We start from the raw sequence: 26,519 nt of genomic DNA, 5'->3' as shown, positions 1-26,519 counted from the left end.
TCCCAGTCTTCTTTTTCACCACCATCGTGTTGGCTAACCATTGAGGATAAAAAACTTCCTTGATAGCCCTTGCCTGCTTGAGCTTAGCCACCTCACTTTTGACAACCTCAGCGTGCTCTTTTGATGGGCGCCGAGGTGGCTGTCTCTTCGGAGTGTCAGAATGATTAACATTGAGTTGATGATAGATGAAGCTTGGATCTATACCCGGAGCTTCATATGCACTCTACGCGAACACATTAACATTTTCTTTGAGAAATTCAATCAATCGCCCCCTCTCTTGCGAAGGCAGTTTAGCCTTAACTTGAAAGAATTTCTCCTTATCATCACCAACGATTACTCTCTCCAGATCTTCGCATTTTGCCTCGTCGGCTAGTCCATTTAATTGTAATTCTGGGGCTTTTGATTGCTATAAACCATTATCGGCGGTAGCTGAGGTCTCTGCCTCTGGCCGATGTTGGATAGCCGCTACCAGGCATTGTTGAGCTATAGCCTAACTTCCTACTATCTCCAAAACCTGGCCTCCAGACGGGTATTTCACCTTCTGGTGTAGAGTAGAAGAGACGGCCCCCAGAGTGTGAAGTCAAGGTCTGCCCATAATAGTCGTGTATGGAGAGAAAACATCTACAACAATGAAGTCCACTTCCACCACATCCGTACCGATTTGCACAGGTAATCTGATCTGACTTTTTGGGACGACCATTCTTCCCTCAAAACTCACCAAAGGGGAACAGTAGGCCGCTAAGTTCTCAGATTTCAAACCTAGCCCCTAATACAAGTTAGGGTACATTATATCAACAGCACTACCTCGGTCAATCATCACCTTTTTCACATCGTACCCGCCAATTCTCAGCGTGACCACAAGAGCATCATCATGGAGCTGTATGGTTCCAATCTTGTCCTCTTCTGAAAAACCCAAAACCAACGAGATGTCCATCCTGGCTCTTTTAGACATTGAGCTATGCTCCTCGGCTGGAGATGGGGATACTAACATTACTCTGGAAGGACAAGATCCAGTCCTCCTCGGAGCAGTAAAATTAACATTTATTATGCCAAGGGAGAGTCTCGATGAAGCATCTCCCCGCATCTCTGAGCCTGCTTGGCTTACCCGATCACTGGAATGATGCAAGAGTTGCTTCAACTTCCTTTCTCAGACTAGCTGGTCTAAATGGTCCCATAAATTCCTACAATTCTCAGTTATGTGTCCATGATCCTGATAATAGTGGAAATAAATATTATAGTTGCATTTCATAGGCTCTCCTACCATCTTATCTGGCCATTTGAAAAACGGCTCATTCTTGATCTTCTCTAGTACTTGTTGCACTGGCTCTCGAAACACAGCACTAACCGCCTGGGTGTTGGCAGAACCTGATTGCCCAACAAAGTCTTTCCAAGGTCGGTTATTGTTGTACCAGTCCGACCTGAAATCCCTCCTCTCCTGAGGGATCACCTTAGCCTTCCCTTTTCCCTACAATTGGTCTTCTTCTACCCTTTTGTACTTGTCAATCTGATCTATCAATTGGTATACGCTAGTAACAGGTTTACCAGTTAGAGATTTCCTCAAATCATGCTCGGCTGGAAGACCAGCCTTGAAAGTGCTTATGGTCACATCATCATGCTCTCCCTCTATCTCATTAAACATTTCCCAGTTTCTATCCGAATAAGTCTTCAAAGTTTCACCCTCCCACATGGACATAGACAAAAAGGAACCCAAAGGCCAAGGAACCCTGCTGCAGGTAATAAAGCAAGCGCCAAAAGCCTGGGTGAGTTTTTTAAAGGAATCAATAAAGTTAGCCCTTAAACCATTGAACCACCTCATTGCCACCGGGCCCAAGCTAGATGGAAAGACCTTACACATCAAGGCCTCATCTTTGGAGTGAATAGCCATCATTTGACTGAAATGGCTAACGTGTTCTACCGGGTCTATCTGACCATTACATATGGTGAATGTAGGTTGATGAAATCGCCGAGGAAGACTCGCATCCTCTATGTTCCGTGTGAAGGGTGATTTGGAAACTTGACTCTACGCCTTGTTCATGGCATCATTCCCTAAGCCTCTACGAGGCGGACTTTTGTACCTCCGTCGATGGTGATGCTCCTCTTCATAGGAAAAAGTCTCATTAGGCGGAGTCTTGGATCTCTGTCTACAACCAGCAACATCTGTCTCTTCGGAGGACGGTTCGGAGCTAGGTAGGGAACATCTTCGCCGAGCGTGACGAAACTCTCTTTTCAACTCATCAATTTCACGTTGCATGTCTCTGTCATTCTTTGCATGGGAGACATGACTCTTCCCTCAAGACTGACTTTTACTAGTATGAGTTGTGCGCATACTTCCCTCACGGTTCCCTCTCCATTTGAGGTTCCGGTGCGGATTGCCATGCTGGGAACCCCTTGACTCTGCTTGGTGTAGATCAGCATCTATCTGGTGCGGTCTTGCTGCTGCTTCGTGTGGACCTGCCTCCTTTATCATGAACGTTGTAACCAAATTTCCTTTAGCCTAGATCAAACTCTTCCCACAGACGGCGCCAATTGTAAGGACTGAAATTAGATTGGTCCCAAAACTAGATTGGGCTCAAACCCCAGTGGCCCAAACAATAAATTTGTAGAGCGTGGATAGAAAAACTATATCTATCCCAGAAGAAAAACGATTAGATTTAACGGTTCAAGACGGTTTGATACAAGTGAGATTAGAAAATCTATTCTTGGAATAGGTTTAGTCGTTCATATCATATGGTTTTGTTGAATAATAAAATTGTAAAAGAGTTCCAGTCTTTCTCCTTCTTTTTTTTTTTTTTTTTTAAGTACATCTTTCCATGTTATACATTTCAGCCTTGGTGCCGTTCCTATCATACACGTGTAGGTTAGATTCGGAGAACTCGTTCTTGTCCCATCTAGCACTTCCCAAAACCATCAATTAGTAGCTGTAAGGCTGCTTGGTCATTATTTAGGCATCACTTCCACATTAATGCGGCCAAAGAGTTGGTTGGGAATCATTTAATGCGAAGGTAGCAGCTTTTTGAAGATATTTGTTGCCCTTCTCCTTTCTTATCCTTTGTCTGACGTCTAACCTTAGTGATGATATAAATCCAAAGTAAGTCCGTGATGATATGGCACTCAGATCAACCTCAGACACATGTTGCCGAGAGGGCTTTTGTCCTCGGACACTTGTTTGACCTATCTCATATTGCCTCTACTCCTCTTTTCATTCCATTCTCCTTATAATTTTATCTAGACCTCCTTGGATGGTCTAACGTCCTCGGATTGGGCCATAGGCCCATTTAACAATGTCTTAATAGTACTTCCTAATTAATTGGCCCCCACAGTTAACAATCCATTTAAAGAAAATTTTTTATAGAAAAAAAAAAAATTAATTTTTTGACAATTTTTATCATTTCCTATGAAAGTGGTGTCAAAAATTTTCTAAAATAAAATTGTTAACCAATGCCCTAAACGCACTTCTTAACATTCTCTAAAATATAAAGCAGACAAAATAAAGTAGGGTAGAAAAATTGGCTCTCCAACAATTTTGACTCTCACACGCATTAAAAACCTGATGGGCCAAGTAGAAATTTCCTATTTCTAAGGCTTTCTGCACGTCACTTTTTTGCATATGCAGATATAATAATAATAATAATAATAATAATAATAATAACCCTCTTCTAGTTCTAGCCAAGTTATTGGTGGGATCAATGATGTGAATACTATTTCGATGCCTGTTTTGATTTGTGCATTAAGGCCTCGTTTGGAAGGAGAGAATGAAATGGAATGGAAAGGAATAAAAAGAATAATTTTAGAATATTCTTTCCTTCCCTTATTTAGGAGTTTTATGGAGGGAATGGAAAACTCATTTCCTTGTTTGGTAGTTTAAGTAGGAGGAAATGAAATAGGTAGGAGGAAACACTCATTCCTTTCTATTCTCTTAAAATCTCAATTTTTCATTCCTCCAAAATTGGGAGGAATGAGAGGGAATGAAATTAGATTTAATAATTTTTTTACAAAAACTCCTAAAATACCACTATATTTTCAATCCTTTATTTTAAAATAGGGGTTTAATAGTAATATTGTCATAAAATCATTCCATTCCATTCCATTCCCTCCAAGTTGCTCCCAAATAAGATTACTTACATTCCTTTCATTTTAATTCATTTCCATTCCTTTATTTTAAAACATCCAATTAAGGTTATTTAATTCTATTCCATTCTATTTTTTTCCATTCATTTCCCTTACTTAAATATATTCTATTCCATTCCATTTCTCTCTATTCTTTTATGATCATTCCATTCCATTCCATTCCATTTCCTTATGAACTCCCAAACGGAGCCTAAGGGTCCGTTTGGATATAACTTATTTTGCTGAAAACTGAAAACACAGTAGCAAAATAATTTTTAAATGTGTGAATAGTGCTGTGAGACCCATTTTTAATTTTTTTTCCTGAATAAAGTGGTTGTGGGTCTCGTGAACAGTGTATGAACAGTGCACAGGTGGAAAAAGTCAAAAATCGTGTCTAAAACAAAAAAAAAAAGAAACATGAAAACTCAAAACGCAAACACAAGATATTTCCTATTCAAACAAACACTAAAACAAAAAAAAAAATTTAACAGGGGTAAATGATAGTGGAAAAAATGAATTAAATAGATAAAAACCTTTTGTTTTGACCAACAGAGAAAGAGGAGTGGATTGGTTGGATGGGGGAGAGAGAGTGTAATAACTAAAGAAAACACGTGAAAATGAGGGAAAGAAAAACAGTAAAACATAAAACATTAACTGCTATTGTATTTGCGTACCGATTGGATCTTGGCTTTTGGCTTGACCAATAGAGAAAGAGAAGTAGATTGATTGGATGGGGGAGAGAGAGTGTAATAACTAAAGAAAACACGTGAAAATGAAAAAAATGAAAAACAGTAAAACACAAAACATTGACTGCTATTGTATTTGCGTACCGATTGGGTCTTGGCTTTTGGCCTGACCAATAGAGAAAGAGGAGTGGATTGATTGGATGGGGGAGAGAGAGTGTAATAACTAAAGAAAACACGTGAAAATGAAAAAATGAAAAACAGTAAAACACAAAACATTGACTACTATTGTATTTGCGTACCGATTGGATCTTGGCTTTTGGCCTGACCAATAGAGAAAGAGGAGTGGATTGATTGGATGGGGGAGAGAGAGTGTAATAACTAAAGAAAACACATGCAAATGAGGAAAAGAAAAACAGTAAAACACAAAACATTGCTGCTATTGTATTTGCGTACCGATTGGATCTTGAATTTTGGCCTGTATTTAGCAAAATGGCCTCGAATGGCCGAAATGGACCATAGCAATAGCTATCTGAAAAATTTTCCAAGGTGGAGAGGATGTTTTTCATTTGGATTTGCGCACTTGTATAGAAATTCCCGGCTCAACTTAGAATGGAACGAAATTGATAACATTGGATGTTAGCGGGAATAGAAAAATAAAATAAAATTGCACTCCCTTTGGAAATAATAATAGAATAGAGTAAAGAAGCGAACAAAAATTGATGTTTTATCCAAGGATGAATCCGAATAAGAATAAGTGAAGATAAATTTAGATATAACAAATTTGCTTCCATGTTCCAGTACCAATGAAACAAAAAAAAAATAATAATAATAATAATAAAAATCTTAAAATAAAACAATGAATGTGAGACACAAAGTGGATAGTGTTTGGTTAGCAATGATTTTTTCTCTTTGGGAAATTAGGAACCCTGTGCGGTAATCATTTGATTCATTTCCAAAGAGGTCAAGTAGGTTTTTTAAACCCACAAGGGGCTTTAATAATCTTTGTTGCATGCTTAATCTAATTAAATCCTCCCACTCTCATTATGACCAAACATGCAATCCTTTATTTATAATTATTTTATTAAAAATATAGTAAATAATATACAAGGTTGATATAAATTAATTTTTATTTGAACTATTGCACACTTTGACGCCCTTTTAGCCACACAATCCAACATCAAAATCATCACCGGTCAATAAATAATAAGTATTAGTTAGCAAAAAAATAATAAAATAAAATAAAACAAGGAAATAAGTAATACAAATTTTTATTTTTGTATGGAAAGTAATTTTGTTAAAACAACCCTTTTAAAAAAAAAAAAATTTTTTGATAGTTGGAAGAACGAGAGAGTTGAACCCCAAATGTCTCATTTAAAAATACCAAAAGATACCAACCAGTTGAGTTACAAAACTTACAACTAAGAGTGTCCACAGGTTGGTCTGAGTAGGCTTTGTGCCCAACAAGCAACCAATCGGACAAAATCAAGTGGAAAACTTCCAAACCTACCATCGACTGGTGAAGGACTTGGGTCAAACTTGTATGATTCGTGTCAGGGGGTGGTCAATCTTGGTTGGAGTGAGGAAGGAGGAGATTTGGCTAACACTCATCAAATCTAGCTGAAATCCACTAGATTTATTGAGATCTTGTTGGATCTATCGAGATATCACTGGATTGACATGAAATCTTGTCGGATCTCAACGAGATTTCACTAGATTTGGCAAGATTTAATTGAATTGGTTGGTGGAGATCAATCGGGTTGATTAGAATCGGATTTTGATTCAAGGGCTGACCAACCGACCCTTCGGAATCTGCTTTCTGGAGGTTGTAACCCGCCATCGACTATCACAAGCCTCAAATCAAGTGGTTTCCGAGTTGGCTTGGTCGGGCTGGATGGGTGGGTTGGACAGCCCTACTCTTAATTGGTTAAAACAACTCAACAATATAACTTTGAGAGGTGAGATTTTCATTTTTAACTAATGAAAATTTTTTGGAGGAGAAGATTGAGATTTTGCTATATATATATATATATATATATATATATATATGAAAGCAACATCTTACTAGCCATAATGATAAAAGCGGGTGCTTGTTTTTCCATGGGGGTCAAGATAGGCCCCATTTCCTCTATCATTAGTGGATTAGGATTGGGTACACTAGTTGTAGTTATCCCCTCTCCACTCAAACATTTTTAGCGTTTTCATTTTTATACTTTCACTTTTCTTTTCTTTTTCTTTTTTTAACTTTTTTTATTCAATTATTAAGATTGAATTTTTTTTTTTTTTTTTTACTTTTAATCTCAACTATTGATAGCTATTACATCAGGTGTTATATCCTAAGTATTGCATCTAATCTCAATCTGTCCTTGGTAATGGTCCATGCAATAGCTCTCACTAACTAAGATTGAGAGTTGAAAAAAAAAAAGAATTTTCAATCTTAACTATTGAATATAATAAAGTTAGACAAAGTTAAAAAGTGAAAGAGTAGAAAATTTTATGAGAGAGAATTGAGCAATTGCACCAAGTAGGACATTGCATCTAATCTCCACCCTAAGTATCAGAGGTGAGAGGTCAATAAAAGTCATCTTGTTGTGAGTGACATGGTCGGGCTTGTTTGGTTATGTTGTTTAAATAACAATTTTCGTTGTTTAAACAACACAACACGTATTTCTATAATATTTTTTCACTTATACATATTTATACAACACTTAAATAATATTACTAAAACAATATTACCAAATGAGCCTGACATATGCGACTCACCTAGAAATAAGTGAGCTCTTAATTCGTTAAAACAACTCATAAATATAACTCTGAGAGGGGGGCGGGTGCTCATTTTTCCTTGGGATCAAAGTGGGTCCCATTTTCTCTATTATTGGCAGTGGGTCAATGTTTATGCAATGATGTAGGAGTAGGATTACACGTGTTTGATGCATGTATCCACCTTTCACCTTAGGGTGGATTTTTCTCCTCTGCAACAGATATGAGAACATGCGAGGGGCAGAGGTCTATAAAAGTCTTCCTCTTGCGAGTGACATATGAGAAGGTTGTGAGTGACACCTGAAAAAAATGGCTGTACATTTGGTAATACGAATTACTTTCATACTTTTGCTTACATGCGAGTTAGCAGAAGCAGCACCACCTATAGCGAAACCCAATTGTAGAAGTGGCTGTGGTGACCTTCAAATTCCATACCCGTTTGGGATTGAACCCCATTGCTACTTGGACAAGTGGTTCGAAATTGTTTGCAAGGGAACTGGCGGCTCTGCTAAAGCCTTCTTAACTAGTATGAACATGGAGGTACGGCAAATCAATATTAGTAGCAGTCCATTAAATAGGCACTATTCTTTTGTTCCAACGGTTCATGTCCAAATCCCAATCATTTATTCGAAGTTTTGTCAGCTCGCGGGAAATCACAATGTTACGAACATTTCAGGAAGTCCTTTTAACTTTTCTGCCTCTGATAATACATTCATTTCGGTTGGTTGCGACAACTTTGCAACAATAGCTGGAATTTTTCCGAAGGTTTACGGGTGCAAGTCAGATTGCAAGAGGGACTCAAAGGTAGACAAAGAAGCTATATGCTCAGGTTTCAACTGCTGCGAGTCGACCAATATCCCATCAAACCTTCAAGCATTTGATGTTGAATTCAGAAGTGTAAACGAATCAAATGACAGAGAGGGAGTAGAAAAGGGTTGCAAATATGCCTTCCTAGTGGACCAAGTTTGGTTGAAGGAAAACAAACCAGATCCTTCTTCTGTGCAATATTGGGAATATGTTCCCGTGGTGCTGGAATGGGCAATATTTCAATGGAACAACAATTCACGTGAGTTCTTTAACTTGCTAAAAAATAGACGCAAAGTCAGTTGTTCTTACCCAGACGTCTACACCTTTTATTGTGACTGTGCTCCGGGATACAGAGGAAATCCTTATGTTGAAGAGGGATGTGAAGGTAAACTTCAAATACTAGTTTATATACTCCATTTTTGCACCCGAACAACATTCTCTCCATTTCAAGTAATTCCATTTTATTTATTTATTTATTTTATGGTTAAGATTATATATATATACTGACCCCAAAATCTTTTTTGTTGGTAAATTACAATAATCTTTTTTGAGTTATAGGAAATATCATAAACCCTCTCTTATTTGTATAAATAATATTCCATTTATTTAGGTTTTAATATAGCTAACAAATAATCCCTTATGGCCATTTATGTGCATTATAATTATGTCAAAAATACAGATTTTAAAATTAAATTCTCATATAGTATAACCTCAAAGTAATGCTTACTAAGTACTAGATTAGTTATATGTTTAGAATTTGTTTAAAAAATAAAATAAACTTATTTTTAACACCCCTTTTTTTTATTGTAAATTCTGTACTTTCATACTTTCATCTTAAGCTAATGTTTTGCACTTTATTCTGAAATATATATTTTCATCTAAATTTAATTCAAAGTAAAATATGTATTTCCAGTCTATAATAATCTAATCACATATATAATTACTAATTACTCCATGTTATAATTAGTAATTAGTAATTATATATGTGATCAGATTATTATAAATAATCTAATCACATTATATAATTACTAATTATTCCATGTTATAATAATAATTAAAAAAACATTATTATATATATTTTTAATTATCTTATGAGATCTCACATCATATATGAGTATGATATATTGTACAACTATAATAAGAATGTTAGACTCTTTTGTAGTTGTACTCTGATTATGTAATGTATTATAAACTCAGTTTAAAACACTAATATTACTATTTTTGTGTGTTGTTCTAATAAGTATTATTGTTTACTAAAAAAAAAATTGGAATGTTTATTCTACATTGGTTGTATGTGTCTAGTGTTCACTATTTATAATTCCAATCTACAACTATAAAGGTTAAACCCTTTTATAGTTGTATTCTAGTTATATAATGTATTATAAAACTAATTTAAAATATTAATATTACTATTTTTGTGCCTTTTTGTTTTTTTTTGTTAACAAGATAAATATTATATTAACAACCAACAACAAACATTACAAGCTACCCAGAGAGGCAAGAGTACTGGCAGCATAGCTATAATAGTACAACTCATTTTTATCAAAGTCAATTAAAATATACATATTAGCAGGGGAGGGAAAATCAAACTTAACAAAATTTTCCATCATAAAATAGTCATTTTTAGCCAAAAATTTTGTGCACGTTTTAATAAGTATTATTAATTATTTAAATTAAAAAAAAGTATGATATATCGTAAAAAAAAAAAAAAAAGTAAGTCTGACGTAAATTTTTTTTTTTCAGTAAAGGCACTTTTTTTTTTCTTTTCTTTTTATCTTTTTTTGAGGCTAAACGGTAAAGGCCAATTTGGTAGCAAGATTCGAGGAGTGTTTATGCGATTTAAATTGACATTTGGGTGAGAGACAAGTCACATGGTCCTAAAGTGACTCTTTTTTTAAGAAAAAGATAGAAAGCTAAAGTGACTTTGATATTTGTTTTTTTTATAGAACATTGAGATAATTATTGTCATGGTACGTCTATTTCTTGCTTTTAACTTTTGACAGAGCCAATAGTATTGTTTTGGTGGTTTCTGTTTTTATTTATTCCATATAATATAATAGGAATAGGATTTTGATAACATTCTTTTAGTGGTTATTTATTTTATATCTAATCTACAATTCTATTATATATTATTGTAATTGGATCTCACTGTCCACTTTTTTCTCCTTTCCTAAATAAATTATTTATTGAATTAATATTAACTTAATATAATACCAGTTAAAGAAATTTAAATTGACCATGGAATTCTACTCTCGGTGACAATCTCACACAAGTCCCAGATTTAGATTCCAGTTCATTTAGAATCACAAGCAAGGGAGGGAGGTGAGACTGCAAGAGGCAGCGACCCTAGTTGGCAGTTACTTTTTTGTTGAATGGACATAATACTTGTTAGCACTAGCATAGGGGTGTAAAAACCACTCAATTGCTATTTTACCACCAAAACCTTTAAATTCATGCAACATCTGGGTATGCAAACTTTTTTTTTTTTTCCAATACTTGCTACATGAAGGTTGCATATATGCAACTGTAGCATGGTTGTCAACATAAAAGTGATTATTTTAATCACTCTCTCCTCATAGACCAATTAGACTCTCTCTCTCTCTCTCTCTTCTCTTCTCCCCTCATAAAAGCAATTATTTATTTGTTGATATAGTTTATATTATTTTAATGAGTTGTATGTAAAAATAGAAACTAAGATATTGGGTAAGTTGTGAAATAAGTTAGTAAAATAGATAAAGTGGTATATTGATGATGTAAAATAGGTTTTTTATTTATTTATTTTTTTTTTGCATCCCCATATGTTAGTTTAGAAAGTTGTTTGCCTCCCCATATATATACACACACATACACAATTTAAGTCACCCTTTCAAAATTTCTTTACTTGTCATATGTCATTAGTTTCACCGTTGACGTATTAAAATAGTGGATCACACTCAATAATGAAAAAAGTGATGTTAGTAATATTATAAATTTTATTATATAGAGTACATAAATTTATGTGCCACTAATTACAAAGAATAAAAATATAAATATAACACTCATTTATTAGATTGTTGAATTATACAAATTACATTCATTGTCTTATCAGTTTGTAAATTTTATTATATAAAATTTATATTAACTTTAACATTTTTCAAATAAAAATAGTAAGCCTTATCTTTTTTAAAAGGATAAAATTTGGCTACAAACTTGGTTATAGCCTAATGCTATAACTTTACTCAATATCTTTTTATTGAATGTGAATTTTGATAAATCCACCTTTTAGATTACATTTTCTTCTTATATACTCCATGTTTGCAAAATTTCTAGAAAATTAAATATTAATAACTATATTATCAATCAATTGTACAAAATAAATTACAAGTTCTTGAAGTATAAAATTATGCATGAAAAATAACTTTTTGAATCATATACTCCATCAGTCCCACTTTGTTTGTCCTTTATTCCATTTTGGGATGTTCCAAAATATTGTTCTGTTTCTAAAAATAAAAATCATTAATTTAGTAATGTTCCTATTATACCCCTATTTTATTAATAATTCAATTTTTTGATAAATTTATTTAAGGGTAGTTTTGAAAACTTATACATTTTTAAAAAGTAGACAAGACAATAAATGATGTTCCCTTAAAAAGTTTGACTTTTCAAACAGGACAAACAAAGTGGGACAGAGGGAGTAGTAAATAACATTCAATTGACATAAAATTTGACATGTATGTTAAAAGCATAAAAAACATGCAATCCAATAATTAAAATTTAAAATACATAGTCATGGTTTTTTTTTTTTTTTTTTTTTTTTTTTTGGTGAATCAAATATGTACTTACGTCCTTTTACTTTACACGACACTAAAATTAGCGCCTCCACTAAATTTTTTTTTTCTTTTTCATCTCCTATTTATTTTCATAGTTTCAAACTTGTAATTTTTGCTATAAAGCTAAATGTTATCTACTAAGAAATATTGAATTTTATATCATTTTTTAAAAGCGTTCTAGGCATTGAGTCATGTATACAACTAACCATGCTCCTCCACTGAACACCCATACACAAACTAATATATTTTATTTTTACATCCTTCTAGGAATTTCTCTAAACACAAATGTAATTTATTTTGTATCCATCTTGGACTATGGATCCCAAAAAGTTTAAGCCAAATGGATATGAACTCAACTATGTTATATTAACCACTCATTATTCTTATCATTATTCAACGTAAGACTTTACTTACACTTGTATACTCAATAGTAGCATGCTTTTTAATTAGTACTATGTTCAGTAGTGAGTAGACCTTTGAGTTTAAACAGATAGATTCTATTATAGATAGCTCATACTTGAAATTGTATTCTATGTTAGAAATATAGACTCAAAAATATAAAGCCGCTTGCATAATAATATTTTCAATTATTCTTCTTCATAGAAAGTTATCAAATAATAATATAATACATTTTCAATGGACACTCATTGTTTCTTACTTAAACATATTTAACCTAAACCAATTTTGATGAGGGAGTCAATTTCATACCATAATGACCTATTCGATTGGTATTTACCCAATTGGTACCCAAGTCAGTATAGAAACAAAGTTGAAACGTACCACTAGAAATACCAGGTAAAAATCAGGTTGTTTCACCTATGCTAGGATGTATTCCGGATTTCGGTTAGTAAATGTATATGGACCAGAATTAAACCAAAACTTTTTACTGTTTCTTTTGCCTTTCTTCTTCTTCTTCATTTTCTTCAATTCAATCACTTTGTCTTTACATAATTTCTCCGTCTATTGTAGTTGTCTTTGAATTTCTTAGGCTTCTTCGCCTCTTCATCTTCTCACTCTCTCTTTCTATGTCACTGTCCCTTAGCTTCTCTTTTTAAATTTCTTATTTTGTGTGATCACATGACCTTAAACTGTGACTAAAGAGTGAAGACTAAAGGGTTTAGTCAATTCCCATCCACCATTCATTATTTTAATTAGTAATGCTAAGATCCCAACCAATCCTCAATTAGTATTGCGGCCATTTTAATCTTCAAGTTTCAATCTTCAGGTTTCAATTTGTTTTATTTTTATTTTTAGAATTTGAACGATTTTTTTCCCCCTGAAACTAATGGTAGGTCCATTATTATTAATGGGCTAATATATTGGGTTAAGGATTAACCTTTTTTTTTAATCACTAAATCATTTTGGGTTAAGGATTAATATCTAAACCAAGCATGTTTATAATAAAATTAAAATACCAGTTTGGATGATATTAGAGATACTATAAATTTTATAATATTTAGTTTATAAACTACTAGCCTCTAAAGACGCGCTTTGCGCGTGCTCAAAAACTCTTTCTATTTTTTGGGTAAAGTTTAATAATTTGCATTTATTATAATTTGAAAATGTTTTTTTTTTCAATTAAATAAAAAGAATAAATTTTAGAGATAAACAATAACTATAATTTCATTTTTAAACATGTGTTTGAAAATGGTGTAGTGATATAGAGAAAAGTTTGGATAGGAAAAATAAGATGAATGTGAGGGGAAAGAAAGCTAAATTTTAGGAATTCTCATAGTTTTTTACAGTATTTTTTAAATTAGGGTGCTTTACTTTTATTTGAAAGAAAAAAGAATAAAAAAATGCTAAATTTTAGGGAATAAAAAAAAAAATGAACATGAAAGGAAAAATATCATAAAATTTAGGAGTTCTCTTTTTAAATTCAAAATAAAATTTGTTATTTGACATTTATAACCATATTTCTAAGAGAAGTTACTCATCATTAGTGAGGGTATTTTTGCATCACATAAAAGTCAAGAGGGAAATCATCTTATAAATATTATCGATTATATAAAGTGTCAACTTTTCAAAAAAATAATTCTGATATTATATAATAAATTTATTTAATTATTATGTTGTTGATGCAGTGTTAATAAAATTCATTACAATGTCAATTTGTAATTATAAATAGGCTAAAATGTAAGGCTTACTCTTTAAGTTTCTTCATTTTTCATTTCAGTCCTATAAATCTGAGTTTTGTCATTTCAAACTTTTAAGTTTCATTCTTTCCCAATTAAATCCTATATTAATATGCTATTAGTTTTTTCTGTTAATTCTTTTTTAATTTTAGAAAAAACGTTAATTAAAAAAAAAAAAAAAAAAACCAATTAAATGTGCAAACATGTATTTATTCGGTTTGGGCTTCCATTCGATGGTTCTTCACTCGTTCTTGTTCTTTTGATCCACCTTCGCACACGTGTCCAACCCAAAACGAGGATCGGAAACATTCATAGGTTTGGAGTCCTGAGAGGAGTTTTCGGTGCAGTGTGGCGATAAGATGATTTGTTGAATTTGTTTGTTCAATGAAATCTGGTTGAGCACGGCGAGGTTAAGGTCAGATTGGGAGTAATTGGAAGTGGAATTGGAATGAGAGAGAGTGTGAGTGAGGAGAATGGCGAAGAGGTACCTTTTGTCCGGGAGGAAATGGTGGAAATGCCTTTGTATTGTGCTGAGTGGAAATCGTTTATACTAATGTGGAAGGTAGAAGGAGCTTGCATAGCTTAAGCTAGAGGAGAATAATGTAGAAACTAAATATAAAACAAATATTTAGTTGGCTTTCTGTTTGCTCATTTAATTGGCTTTTTGTTTTTTTTCTTTTTTTTTTTAAATCAAATTTTTTTCTAAAATTAAGAAATAAATATAAAAATAAAACTTAAAAAAAAAAAAGTTAATTGCAGAAACTAACATCACATTCACAGAGGACTCAATTAAAAATGAATGAAATTTAAAGGACTAAAATGACAAAACCCAAACTAATAGAACTAAAATGAAAATTGACAAAACTTAGAAGGTGAGTTTTACATTTTGGTCTTATAAATATTTTTAACTTAAAATATGGTAGTATTATTAACATTTTCCTTCCCATTTTGTGAAAATTCTTAGGTACGTATTCCCAGAATAAAGAAATAGTGTTCTCTCTTCTCACATGAATGTGAGAAGAAGAAACAGAATTTTCTTTACTTCGAAAATATTTAAGAATTACTCCTTATTTTGTAATCTCTTGTTGGTCTATGTGTGGGTTGAGCAATAAATTGCACAACACTTTAATGAATTTATTAATTTGCTTGTCAAACAATCACGCATAAATGAAAAGGATACGAATGGTGAGAGCTCCAAAAATAAATTTATTAATTTTTTTTTTGTTTTCCTATCAGATATTAATGAATGTGAAGACAATGATCTCAATTATTGCGGAAACAAGTTGGATTGTGAAAACACAGATGGTGGTTATATTTGCAACAAGCGAAAATCTAAATCGAAGATGGTCATTATAGGTATGCCTCTATACTTATTAAATTATCAAAATAAATATAAAACTAGAAACACAAATCATATTGTTACATGATTGAGAACAGGGCTCTCCGCCAAGAGCCTTGTAGCAAATTTAACTTCGTTAAATTATCGCTAGCAATAGTCTAAGGTTCCCCTAACAAAATTCTTCATGTGATAGGGGAAAGAGATTGTCTTAGACCTAACAATCAATGCATGCAGTAATTTCAATATCTTGATGAAATTCAACCTTAAAATATATATTTCTAGTGTTCTTTTTCCTTATGGTTCATTTGGACAGTGGTATTTAAAAACAAAAGCTTCGAATTTCAGCTTTTAGTTTAAATGACTTGAATAAAATATGAAATAACAGATTTTTTATTTTATTTTATAATATGATAGAACAAAGAAGGTGAATATTGAAACCCTGATTCTCCCTAATTTTACCAAAACTTTGGTAGTTCCATCTAAACTTGTATTCGATTTATGATCCATTTAGATTAAGACTGAGTAAAGGAAAATAGAATAAAGTTAGCCCGAAAAATAACCTATTTTTTGGCCAACTCTACTCTATAATCTCTACTCCTTTCAATCCAAATAGATCCTTAAGAATATACAAGTTACTTTAATATGTAGAGCACATCACCGATAATGCACCCAATATTACTTTGTATGGTTCCATTTTCCATAACAATATTCAAAGCTTTGGATTCTAACAAATCCACTAAGATTATATTCTTCTTCATGTCTGGTAAATATTGAACTTTAGTTAGGAAACGAATTGTTGCATCATGCGATTTCAATTTCGTTCGTGTAGAAAAAACCACCTTCCAACTATTCAAGTCTGTAAATTGTAAAACCATTCCCTCTGGGGACAAATAAGATAGGTACTAGTAAAATTTACTATACACTCACCTGAATAGCAAACAAATGATGAATCAACCAAGTCCAATTCAAAATATTATGCTACGTTTGCATTGGAATCATTTTTGTCCTTATTTTTCAAAAGAGTACGATCTTTTGTCCAAAGTGAGGAATTATGTTTAGACCCTTAATAAGCTTAACTATCAATTTTAATAATTTATACCATTATTCAACTAAGTAGTTACTATTCACTATTCAAGTATAATGTACAAAATGGATTTTAAATAAATAAAAAATAAAAAGAAAAACAATAAAGAATTTTAAATACACTGAGAGAGAGAGAGAGAGAGAGAGAGAGAGAGAGAGAGAGGGGGGGGGGGGGTGAGAAACACATGACTTCTTGTATTTGTAGTCACACTCAATAAGTCAACTATATATGAAGGTTGTTGTAGTATAAACGATGCTCACATGACTTCCCATATGTGTAGTCAAATTAAGTACCTGAGCAACTGAGTTGGTGAGCCACCTTAAGCAACACGCTGGAAGTGCTCTCGAGCCTTTTGGCACGTAGAAGCAGAGTTGGTCCCACAGTTTTTTGTGGGAGTAAAGTGACCTTCTACTCTGATGTTGAGGTCAGGGACGGTTTTGTTAACGGGATAGGAATGGCGGAGGAGCTCGAAACTTTATGGCAGAAACTTAAAGTTACTGAAGAAGAGGAGGTAAGTATTTCGCTTGGAGATGAATGTACAAGAGCAGCAAATGAGAGGGGAAAAAACTGCCTTGTCTTGAGGGTACTATCAAGTAGAGGTATAATGTTAGATGCACTGAGAAAGAACATAAGGATGCTATGGAAACCAAACAATAGTCTTCAGCTTTCGGTTATTGAAGAAGAGTTATTTTTGGCAGAGTTTGAGGATGAAAGAGACAAGAAAAGAGTGATGGATATGAGACCGTGGCACTACAAAAAACAACTGGTGCTTTTGCAGGAGTTTGAAGGAGAGTAGGACCTGAAAGACATTGTGCTGAAATGGTCACCGTTCTGGGTGCAAATATACAATCTTCCCCTCAAGAGTCGAAGTAGAGAAACGGGGAAAGCAATTGGAGCTAGTTTGGGAAAGGTTATGGACGTAGATTTAGCAGACACCGGAGTGCAGTGGGGGAGATATCTTCAAGTTCGGGTTGAAGTAGATGTTACATGGAAACTAATCAGAAGCCGGAAAATTAATTTAGAGGGGGAAGAAGCGAGGTGGGTGCATTTCAAATATGAGCGCCTTCCAAATTTTTGTTATAGATGTGGTCTATTAGAACATGATATGAAGGAGTGCAGGAGAGCGCAGGAAGTGATAAGGTAGAAGAGAGGGGTGATCTCCAATATGGGGCTTGGCTGAGAAGGGAACCAGCAAAACGGTCGGGAGGAGAGTATAGCTTTGCAAATAAGAAGGAGAGTAGCGACACAAGAAATAGAACAAAGGTTGGTTTGGAACGGGGATGGAATGATTTGGTAGAGCCAAGAAGGGTGGTGGCGCATGATGAGCAAACAACGGAAGCATCAATCCTCGAGGAGGGCACATTAGGGAAGTTGACGAAAAAGTCTAACGAAGGAGAACTGACCGCAAAGGCTATTCACGAAGATGGTAAGGTTAGAAACCTTGGTGAAAATCCAAGTGAAACTTTAGCTCAGTTGAAAAAGAAAAACTGGGAAAGTGGGATTGACTTAGGCGGGAATGGAGGAAGCATGCAAAAGGCAACAGGGACACAACATAGTGAAATCCCGAAATTTGAATTTAAGTCAGCGCTACAAGCCCCAACACAGGACTATCGAGTGGGCCTGGCCTTAGACGAAAATAAGGACGGCCCAGTGGCAATGATGTATGAAGTGGATGTGGGCTGGGTTACAGAAAATTTAGGCCCAAATAGCGATCACTGGAAGAGGAGGGCTCGAGCTGGGCTGTGTAAAGAAAGTAAAGAGGAGACTGGCCCTATTCAGGGGAAAAGAGAAGGACCTACACCACTGGAAGAGCTTGACCAGCATTTCAGAAATACAAAACGTAAGAAGGGAGAGGCGCAAGGCAAGGAAAGTACAGGGAAGGAAAAAATCAAGGGTGGCGGAGTGACGGTTGCTTCGAGGCAGCACCGTCGAGCTCAATGACCATCCTAGCGTGGAACTACTGGGGAATGGGATCAGCTTCGGCAGTTCGTGCTCTCGCCAATAAGGTGAAAGGTTGCAATCCAATGTTGGTCTTTCTATCAGAGACCAAAGCTACTCAAAATAGAATTAAGGGTCTATAGAGAAAACTCTGTTTAACACAAGGAATTTCGGTGAAGTCTGATGGCCGTAGTGGGGGTTTGGCTATGCTGTGGAAAGAAGGTTGTGATGTTCGTTTGAAGAGCTGCTCCAATACACATATTGATGTGGTCGTGTGCGAAGGAAACAGTGCTCAACCGTGGCGTGCTACGGGGTTTTATGGACACCCCGATTCAGGTATGAGACCAATTTCCTGGGAATTACTTGTCTCTTTAAAAAGACAATGTCAAATGCCTTGGATTGTGTTTGGGGATTTTAATGAGATTCTTAATTCTGATGAAAAGTTGGGTTGGCTGGAAAGAGATGCTAGGCAGATGAAAGGGTTTAAAGATTGTTTGTGTTATTGTGGGCTTATTGACATGGGTTTTGTGGGTTAGCGGTTTAACTGGTGTAATGGGAGAATTGGGGAACAAAGAACGTTGGTCAGGTTGGATAGAATGGTAGCTAATGAGGAGTGGTTAAACTTGTTCCCGGAAGCGAAGGTTTTTCATAGATCAATGTTGGCTTCTGACCATTGTTTACTATCTTTGTCTCTTAGAATGAGAGGTCCGAAAAAGAGACGATTTATGCTTGAAGAGATGTGGACTAGGGAAGAGGGTTGCAAAGAAGTTATAGAAATGGCTTGGGATCCGTTGAATTGTAATCCAGCAATGCCAATTAAAAAACGTTTACAAAGCTGCAAAGACCATCTTCAGGATTGGAATTACAAAGTATTTGGGAATGTTAATAAAGTTCTGAAGCAGAAACAAAGGCGTCTACAGTAACTAGAAGAATTAAATTTGCTTAATGAGTCAGCGAAAGATATTCAAGGCTTAAAAAAGGAAATAAATGAGGTGTTATTTCGGGAGGAATTGATGTGGAATCAAAGATCAAGGGCGCTATGGATCAAATGTGGAGATCAGAATACTAAGTTCTTTCACACCACGGCCAACAATCGACAAAGAAAAAACAGAATTGAAGGAATTTGTGATCCAGAAGGAAGATGTAGAGCGGACAGAGTGGTGGTTGAAAATATAATTTTAGAGTATTTTACTGAGATCTATAGCACATCCTACCCAATAGAGTTTGAAGCAAGTCTTGGTGCTGTTGATAGAAGAGTTTCAGAAGCAATGAATGTTGAGCTCCTGAGGGAATTTAAGGAAGAGGAAGTGTGGCGAGCCCTTATGAAGATGCACCCAACTAAGTCCCCTGGCCCGGATGGTATGTCCCCTATATTTTTTCAAAAGTATTGGGATGTGGTAGGTCCTCAGGTTATTCAAAGTGTTATTCATATACTTAGAACTGGAATAATGCCTAATGGACTAAATGATACATACATCTGCTTGATTCCCAAAGTGAAATCCCCCAAAAAATTTTTGAATATCGCCCTATTAGCTTATGTAATGTGATATATAAAATTGTATCCAAGGTTCTTGCTAATAGGCTGAAAGGGGTACTCCCAGAAGTGGTTAGTGATGCTCAAAACGCGTTTGTTCCTGGTAGGCAAATCACAGACAATGTCTTGGTTGCTTTTGAAGTCATGCATTGCATCAATCAAAGGAGGAAGGGTAAAGAAGGTCTAATGGCAATCAAGTTGGACATGAGCAAAGCATACAACCAGGTGGAATGGGGTTTTCTGGAGGTGATGATGTGGAGAATGGGTTTCCAAGATTGGTGGATATCTTTGATGATGATGTGTGTATCCATGGTCTCGTATTTGGTTTTAATTAATGGGGAACCTAAGGGTAAAATTGCTCCAACAAGAGGGCTTAGGCAAGAGGGCCCAATCTCCTTATACCTATTCCTCCTATGCGCGGAGGATCTATCGGCCATGCTAAGAAGAGATGAGTCTGGCGAAAATCTGAGGGGTATCTCAGTGTGTAGAGGAGCCCCAAGGCTGTCCCATTTACTTTTTACGGATGATTGTATTTTTTTCTGTAAGGCATCGATGGAAGAGGGGCTTAAAGTCACCAAAATTCTGGATAACTATGAAATAGAGTCTGGGCAGAAGCTAAATAGAGAGAAGACATCCCTATTTTTTAGCAAAAATATAGAGGTGGAGGTTCAAGAAGCAGTAAAGGATATGTTTGGGGCCCAGATCATTCTCCAACATGAGAAGTATTTGGGGTTGCCCCCTTTGGTTGGGAAGGGAAAAAAGAAAGCATTTAGTCGCATTAAGGACCAAGTTGGGTGCAAAATAGCAAGTTGGAAAGGAAAATAGTTGTCACTGGTAGGCCAGGAAATTCTACTAAAGGCAGTTGCCCAAGCCACCCCGACATACACAACGAATTGCTTTAAAATCCCTGACTCCTTGTGCAGCAAGCTAAACTCTTTCATTTGTAATTTTTGGTAGGGACAGCGTGACAAGGAAAAGAAACTAGCATGGATTGCTTGGGAGAAAATGTGTAAACCAAAAGCTGATGGGGGGATGGGATTTAAAAATCTCAAGGCTTTTAACTTAGCTTTACTTACAAAACAAGGGTAGAGGCTCATGCAAAATCCGGGATCTCTTACACACAGAGTCTTGAAAGCGAAGAATTTTCTGGAAAGCAATTTCATGGAGGCACAAGTAGGCAAGAAGCCTTCATACACATGGAGGAGCTTGATGGAAGCTAAAAATGTCCTTGATAGGGGGCTGCGTTGGAGCATAGGAAATGGGCAAAGTGTAAGAATATAGGGTGATAGATGGTTGCCAACCCAAAAATCCTTCAAAGTTACTAGTCCTCGGCTTCATGCTTTTGAGGGTAATATGGTGGATTCTCTACTAGATCGAGAGGGAGGTAGTTGGGACAAAAACTTGGTATGCAGTGTTTTCCTCCCTTACGAAGCTGAGACTATTTTAAGCATTCTAATCAGCCACACTTTTCCAAAGGATGCTCTAGCCTGGGCATGGACCCAAAATGGGAGATCTACTGTGAGCAATGGGTATAAAGTGGCATGTAGTTGGCTGAAGGAACAAAGGGGTACGGCTGATGGGGGCGAGGCATCAAATCCAAAGAAGTGGAATGAGTTCTGGAACTTTATTTGGAGTCTGCACCAATCAATTTTTGGTGTAGGCAATAATTGAACCCCAGATCTTTTATTCAACCGTGAGAGATTTTATTAGTTGAGCTAACTAAAACCCGTAAAGGGTATTAAGGAGTTTTTTTTTTTTTTTTTCAACCTTCTCTTGTGATACAGTTTTTTGAGAGCTTCTGTGATAAAGTTGATTTTACTGGTTATATATATATATATATTTTAGGAGAGTTATTGAGATTTTTTTTTTCTTTTCTAATGATACAATAGTTTGACATAGAAATGCCTTTACGGTAGCCTTTTGTTCAAATTGAGTTGGTTTTCCACACTCGTGGTCATGTATTTGTGCTCCATTTTTTTTTTCTAACAGCTCCTTAGATTCCATCTCCTTCATTATTAGTCAAAGCATTTTATTATTATAACCAATCAACAAATTCTCTCCAAAGAGATCAAATCTAAACGTCTAGATGGCAAACCTTTTATCATAGTTTTTGGCACAAAGGAGCCAAGGAAGCACTGTAAAACACAATATACACATGAAAAAATGAAAGCTCGAATTTATATGAGAACACGAGCTTGTTTAGACTCCAATTTTAAAAGATACAGCTGGATTGTTTTTACTCTAACTTATCTAAGTGTGGAAGAAGAGTAAATGAAGTGCAATAAACCGATAACTACTCTAGTGCATAAACATGAACAACAAACAATAAAAGTAAAGCACAAAAGTAATGGAAGAGAGATGTAATCACAAGATAACTCTAAGACATGTTATCGAATAGGAAATCAAAGAACTCGGTGAAAACCTCTCCGCCGCCTTCCAAGCGGTAATCGATCCACTAGAGAATAAAGTTGGAGTACACAAATAACAAAAAACCCTTCAAGCCTAGTCTATCTAATGTACTTAAGCCCTCCAAGCTCCTGCTACCAACGGACTTCTCGGAGTCATGTCTTCTCTAACTTTCCAAATACTGTAATACGCCCAATTGCATCCGCCAAGTCTCACCAACTTCTTTTGGCAAATCCCCAAAACTTCCCAAACCCCAAAACACACTCTACACTCTAAATAGATGTGGGTTGTATTTGAGTACAAATCTCCTCTCAAGGTATGACAATGGGAGAAGGAAAGAAAAGAGGCTAGAATGATTTCTCACTAAGGATGTGTAGCTCTCTCTCAAAAGATGGGTGTGTATGTTGTAGAAAACCTATCTTGGGTTTTTCTCTCTGAATGGCCTCTTTTACTTTTGTGGGTAATGAGAGTATATATAGTATGAGTAAATGGTAAGAAAGTCACACTTAAAAATCCTCTAGGCAAAATGTTTTACGAGTACTTTTCGAGAAGGCCTTACCCGCGAAACACTCGCGAAATTGACAGACTAGCATGACTCTTTAGCTTCTAGCATGTGCTCTTCATGTGACTTTTAGCTGTCTTGATCAAATCTCTAGCACTTAATACTAAACCCGTTATACCATCGTGCACCCTTGGTGTGGTGGTCACTCCACAAGTATAAATGCTTGTGGGGTATGGGAGGTAAGGGCTAGGGCTTAAGTTTATAGGAGGAAGCTTCTCACACATATACACTTAGATTAGGCTAGAGCAGAAATTCTATCTTGCATCAAAAAAAAAAAAAAAAAATACTATACCCATTACAAATAAATCCCACAAAAATACAAGGAAATAAATTTATGCAATTACAACACTTTTTGTCATGGAATAAGCCAATACTAATGTAATGATAAAAATCATAACTTAACAAAAAGGAACATTAAAAATTTACGTAGTTTAGCTTTAAGCATTCATCAACATGGTGCAGCAACAAGGAGAAAATTTCACTAACAAATATGGATATTATAAAGATAAATATCACAAAAACCAAACCAAAAATACATCTAAAAAGCTCTCTCACAAATAAATAAAAAAATAGAAAATTTTTTATTCCCTGTTCTAATTTGTGACATACACATCATACATTAGAAACAAACCACATATAAATGTCTATTAAAGTTGGCTAATTCTAAAGAAAAGAAATGCCATACAAACCAAAAAAGAAAAAAGGAAAAAAATATATATATAATGCAAGACATAGATAGCTTGCCATAGCTACTATGATGAGTGCTAATTTCAACCTGCTACTATTTAAGCCTCTCATTGACATCGACAACTTTGGTTTTGATGCCCTTATTAATTCAGTCACAATTGAACATCGCATATATGTACTAACTAGTTGATAATTTGTGTAGTAAACAAGAAAGTTTAACATAATATGAATTTTTCCTATTATTTTTATTTAAATATGAATTTTGATGATTATTTTAGTTACTAATAGGCATTTATGAATGTGGTTGTAGATTGAACTATATCTTCTAGCATTAGGTGTTTATTATGATTATGTTTGTGTATGGAACTATATATTCTACCATTTAAAGAAAATAGGAAGTGTCAAGATTCTAATGAAAGTTTTAACTATATAATAGAATTTAAATTCAATTGAAAATTTTCTATTGAAATAATAATGTATAAAATTATGAAAACTCAAAAGTTTATATAGTACCATATTATGATGTAAAACAAAAGTCAAATTGTTTTGTTATATATATATATATATATATATATATATATAGGTTACCTTCATTTAAAAAAATATATATCATAGATTACCTGAAAATCAAGAAAAATTCATTCTTTTCCCCTTGTTCTAGAAATCAATTTGAAGTTAACAATTATTTAGATTACAATGTAGTGTGAGAACATTATTTGGAAGAGTTAATATCTAGAAAAAAAAGGTAGGTACTTCTGATCAAAATGTATATTACACATTCATATTTTAAATAATAAAAAACATAGATATTTCATATTTATTTGTTTGAATTGTGCAGGTCTTGGTACAAGCCTTGGAGTACTATGTCTACCAACTACATGGGTTATATACAAATGGATAAAGAAGAGAAATAAAATCAAAATAAAGAAAAAATTCTTCAAAAAGAATGGTGGTTTATTATTACAACAACAATTATCTTCCACGGAAAATAATGTTCAAAATATAAGATTGTTCAATTCAAAGGAGCTAGAAAAGGCAACAGATCATTTTTGTGAAAGAAGAATAGTTGGAAAGGGTGGACAAGGTACAGTTTACAAAGGAATGTTGAGTGATGGACAAATAATTGCAATTAAAAAGTGCAACATTCTAGATGAAGGCAATCTCAAAAACTTCATTAATGAGATTATCATTCTTTCACAAATCAACCACAGAAATGTGGTTAAGCTACTTGGGTGTTGTTTGGAGACCAAAGTTCCTTTGTTGGTATATGAATTCATCCCAAATGGGACACTTTTCCAATATCTCCATGAAGAAAATGAAGAGTTTCCATTGACATGGGATATGCGCTTAAGGATTGCCATAGAAATTGCAGGAGCTCTTTCCTACCTACACTCAGAAGCTTCCTCACCAATTTATCATCGAGATATAAAGTCTACAAACATACTCTTAGATGAAAAATATAGAGCCAAAGTAGCAGACTTTGGGACATCGAAGTCGGTGAAGATTGACCAAACTCATGTAACCACCTTAGTTCACGGAACTTTTGGGTACTTGGACCCAGAATACTTCCAAACAAGCCAATTTACAGAAAAGAGTGATGTGTATAGCTTTGGAGTAGTCCTTGTTGAGCTTTTAACTGGAGAAAAACCTGTTTCTTCAACAAGGTCGGAAGAAGGTAGAAGTCTATCCTCATATTTCATTCTTTCAATGAAAAAGAACCATCTCTTTGATATTCTTGATGATCAAATCAAGAAAGAAGGTGATAAAGAGGAGATCATCATAGTGGCTAATCTTGCAAAAAGTTGTTTGCACTTGAATGGGGAAAAGCGTCCAACAATGGGGGAGGTCGTAATGGAGTTACAAGGAATTCAAAAAGCTTCTCGTGGTGAACAAAATTATGAAGAACTTCAGTATGTTAGAAGCAAAGAAATTGATCCTTCATATGTTTGCTCTACATCATCATAATCCTATTCAGAAAATTGCTTCATTTTTGTCATTGATTGTCCTACCAGTATTATCTTTAAAACCGCTGTAGTTAATAAAACTATTTGCTTCGTAGTAATTTGTTTCATTTCATGTTGTGAACTATTAAAACTTATATTAATATGTACATAAAATAAATTTAAGAATAATTCATGAATATTTGCATGGCAATGGCTTGCATATTATGAGAATCGTAAACCGTGGGTGTCAAAATCAATGTCCAGTCCATGGGGATCACCTTGGGGCAAACTGAAAACATACCCATGGGTTGAGGTTTATGGTGACTAATGAGATATTGTTAGGACTAATGCCCAAAAATCAAATTTGTGAGATATTCTTTATTCTTTGATTAATAAAAGTGTTTTATTTTTTGAGATAATTTGTGCATGAGCTTTTTGGACATTAAGTGTAGTCCATGAGATGTATTGTATGTGATCTAGGTATATGGGAATTATAGTCACATACAAAAGATCTAGATCACAAGTTTCTTATAAAATCATAAACCCTAGTTCTTAGTAGGTGATGAAATTGAGCATTTCTTCTATGAAGACTACAACATGTCAATTATGGCAACTTATCTTGATCATTGAATTGGAAACTTCTAATTGATATGTTGGCATATCATAAGTGTTTGGGATACACTAAATTGGAATGCTGTCAGATTTTTTGTTCTATCAAAGTAGTC

General features: G+C 34.6%; 1 protein-coding gene across 1 annotated transcript; it reads left to right on the top strand.

Annotated features, from left to right (window-relative positions):
* Positions 1 to 7,759: 7,759 nt before the first annotated feature.
* On the top strand, positions 7,760 to 25,928 carry LOC115983779 (wall-associated receptor kinase-like 10). The gene is made up of 3 exons (XM_031106551.1): positions 7,760 to 8,742; positions 15,538 to 15,657; positions 24,690 to 25,928. Exons 1-3 carry the CDS (start codon positions 7,860 to 7,862, stop codon positions 25,814 to 25,816), a joined length of 2,130 nt encoding a protein of 709 aa, XP_030962411.1. The 5' UTR covers positions 7,760 to 7,859; the 3' UTR covers positions 25,817 to 25,928.
* The last annotated feature ends 591 nt before the right edge of the window (positions 25,929 to 26,519 follow it).

Source organism: Quercus lobata, chromosome 4 (genome assembly GCF_001633185.2).
Source record: "Quercus lobata isolate SW786 chromosome 4, ValleyOak3.0 Primary Assembly, whole genome shotgun sequence".
Lineage (NCBI taxonomy): Eukaryota > Viridiplantae > Streptophyta > Magnoliopsida > Fagales > Fagaceae > Quercus > Quercus lobata.
The sequence above is the reverse complement of the archived record's forward strand: the minus strand, read 5'-3'. Positions and strand labels throughout refer to the sequence as shown.

Bases quoted from the DNA above. Each gene is read 5' to 3' on its own strand.
- LOC115983779 (XM_031106551.1), top strand. From the start codon at position 7,860: ATGGCTGTACATTTGGTAATACGAATTACTTTCATACTTTTGCTTACA. The intron at 8,743-15,537 runs GTAAACTTCAAA...TTTTCCTATCAG, and splicing joins TGTTGAAGAGGGATGTGAAG to ATATTAATGAATGTGAAGAC. The intron at 15,658-24,689 runs GTATGCCTCTAT...TGAATTGTGCAG, and splicing joins ATCGAAGATGGTCATTATAG to GTCTTGGTACAAGCCTTGGA.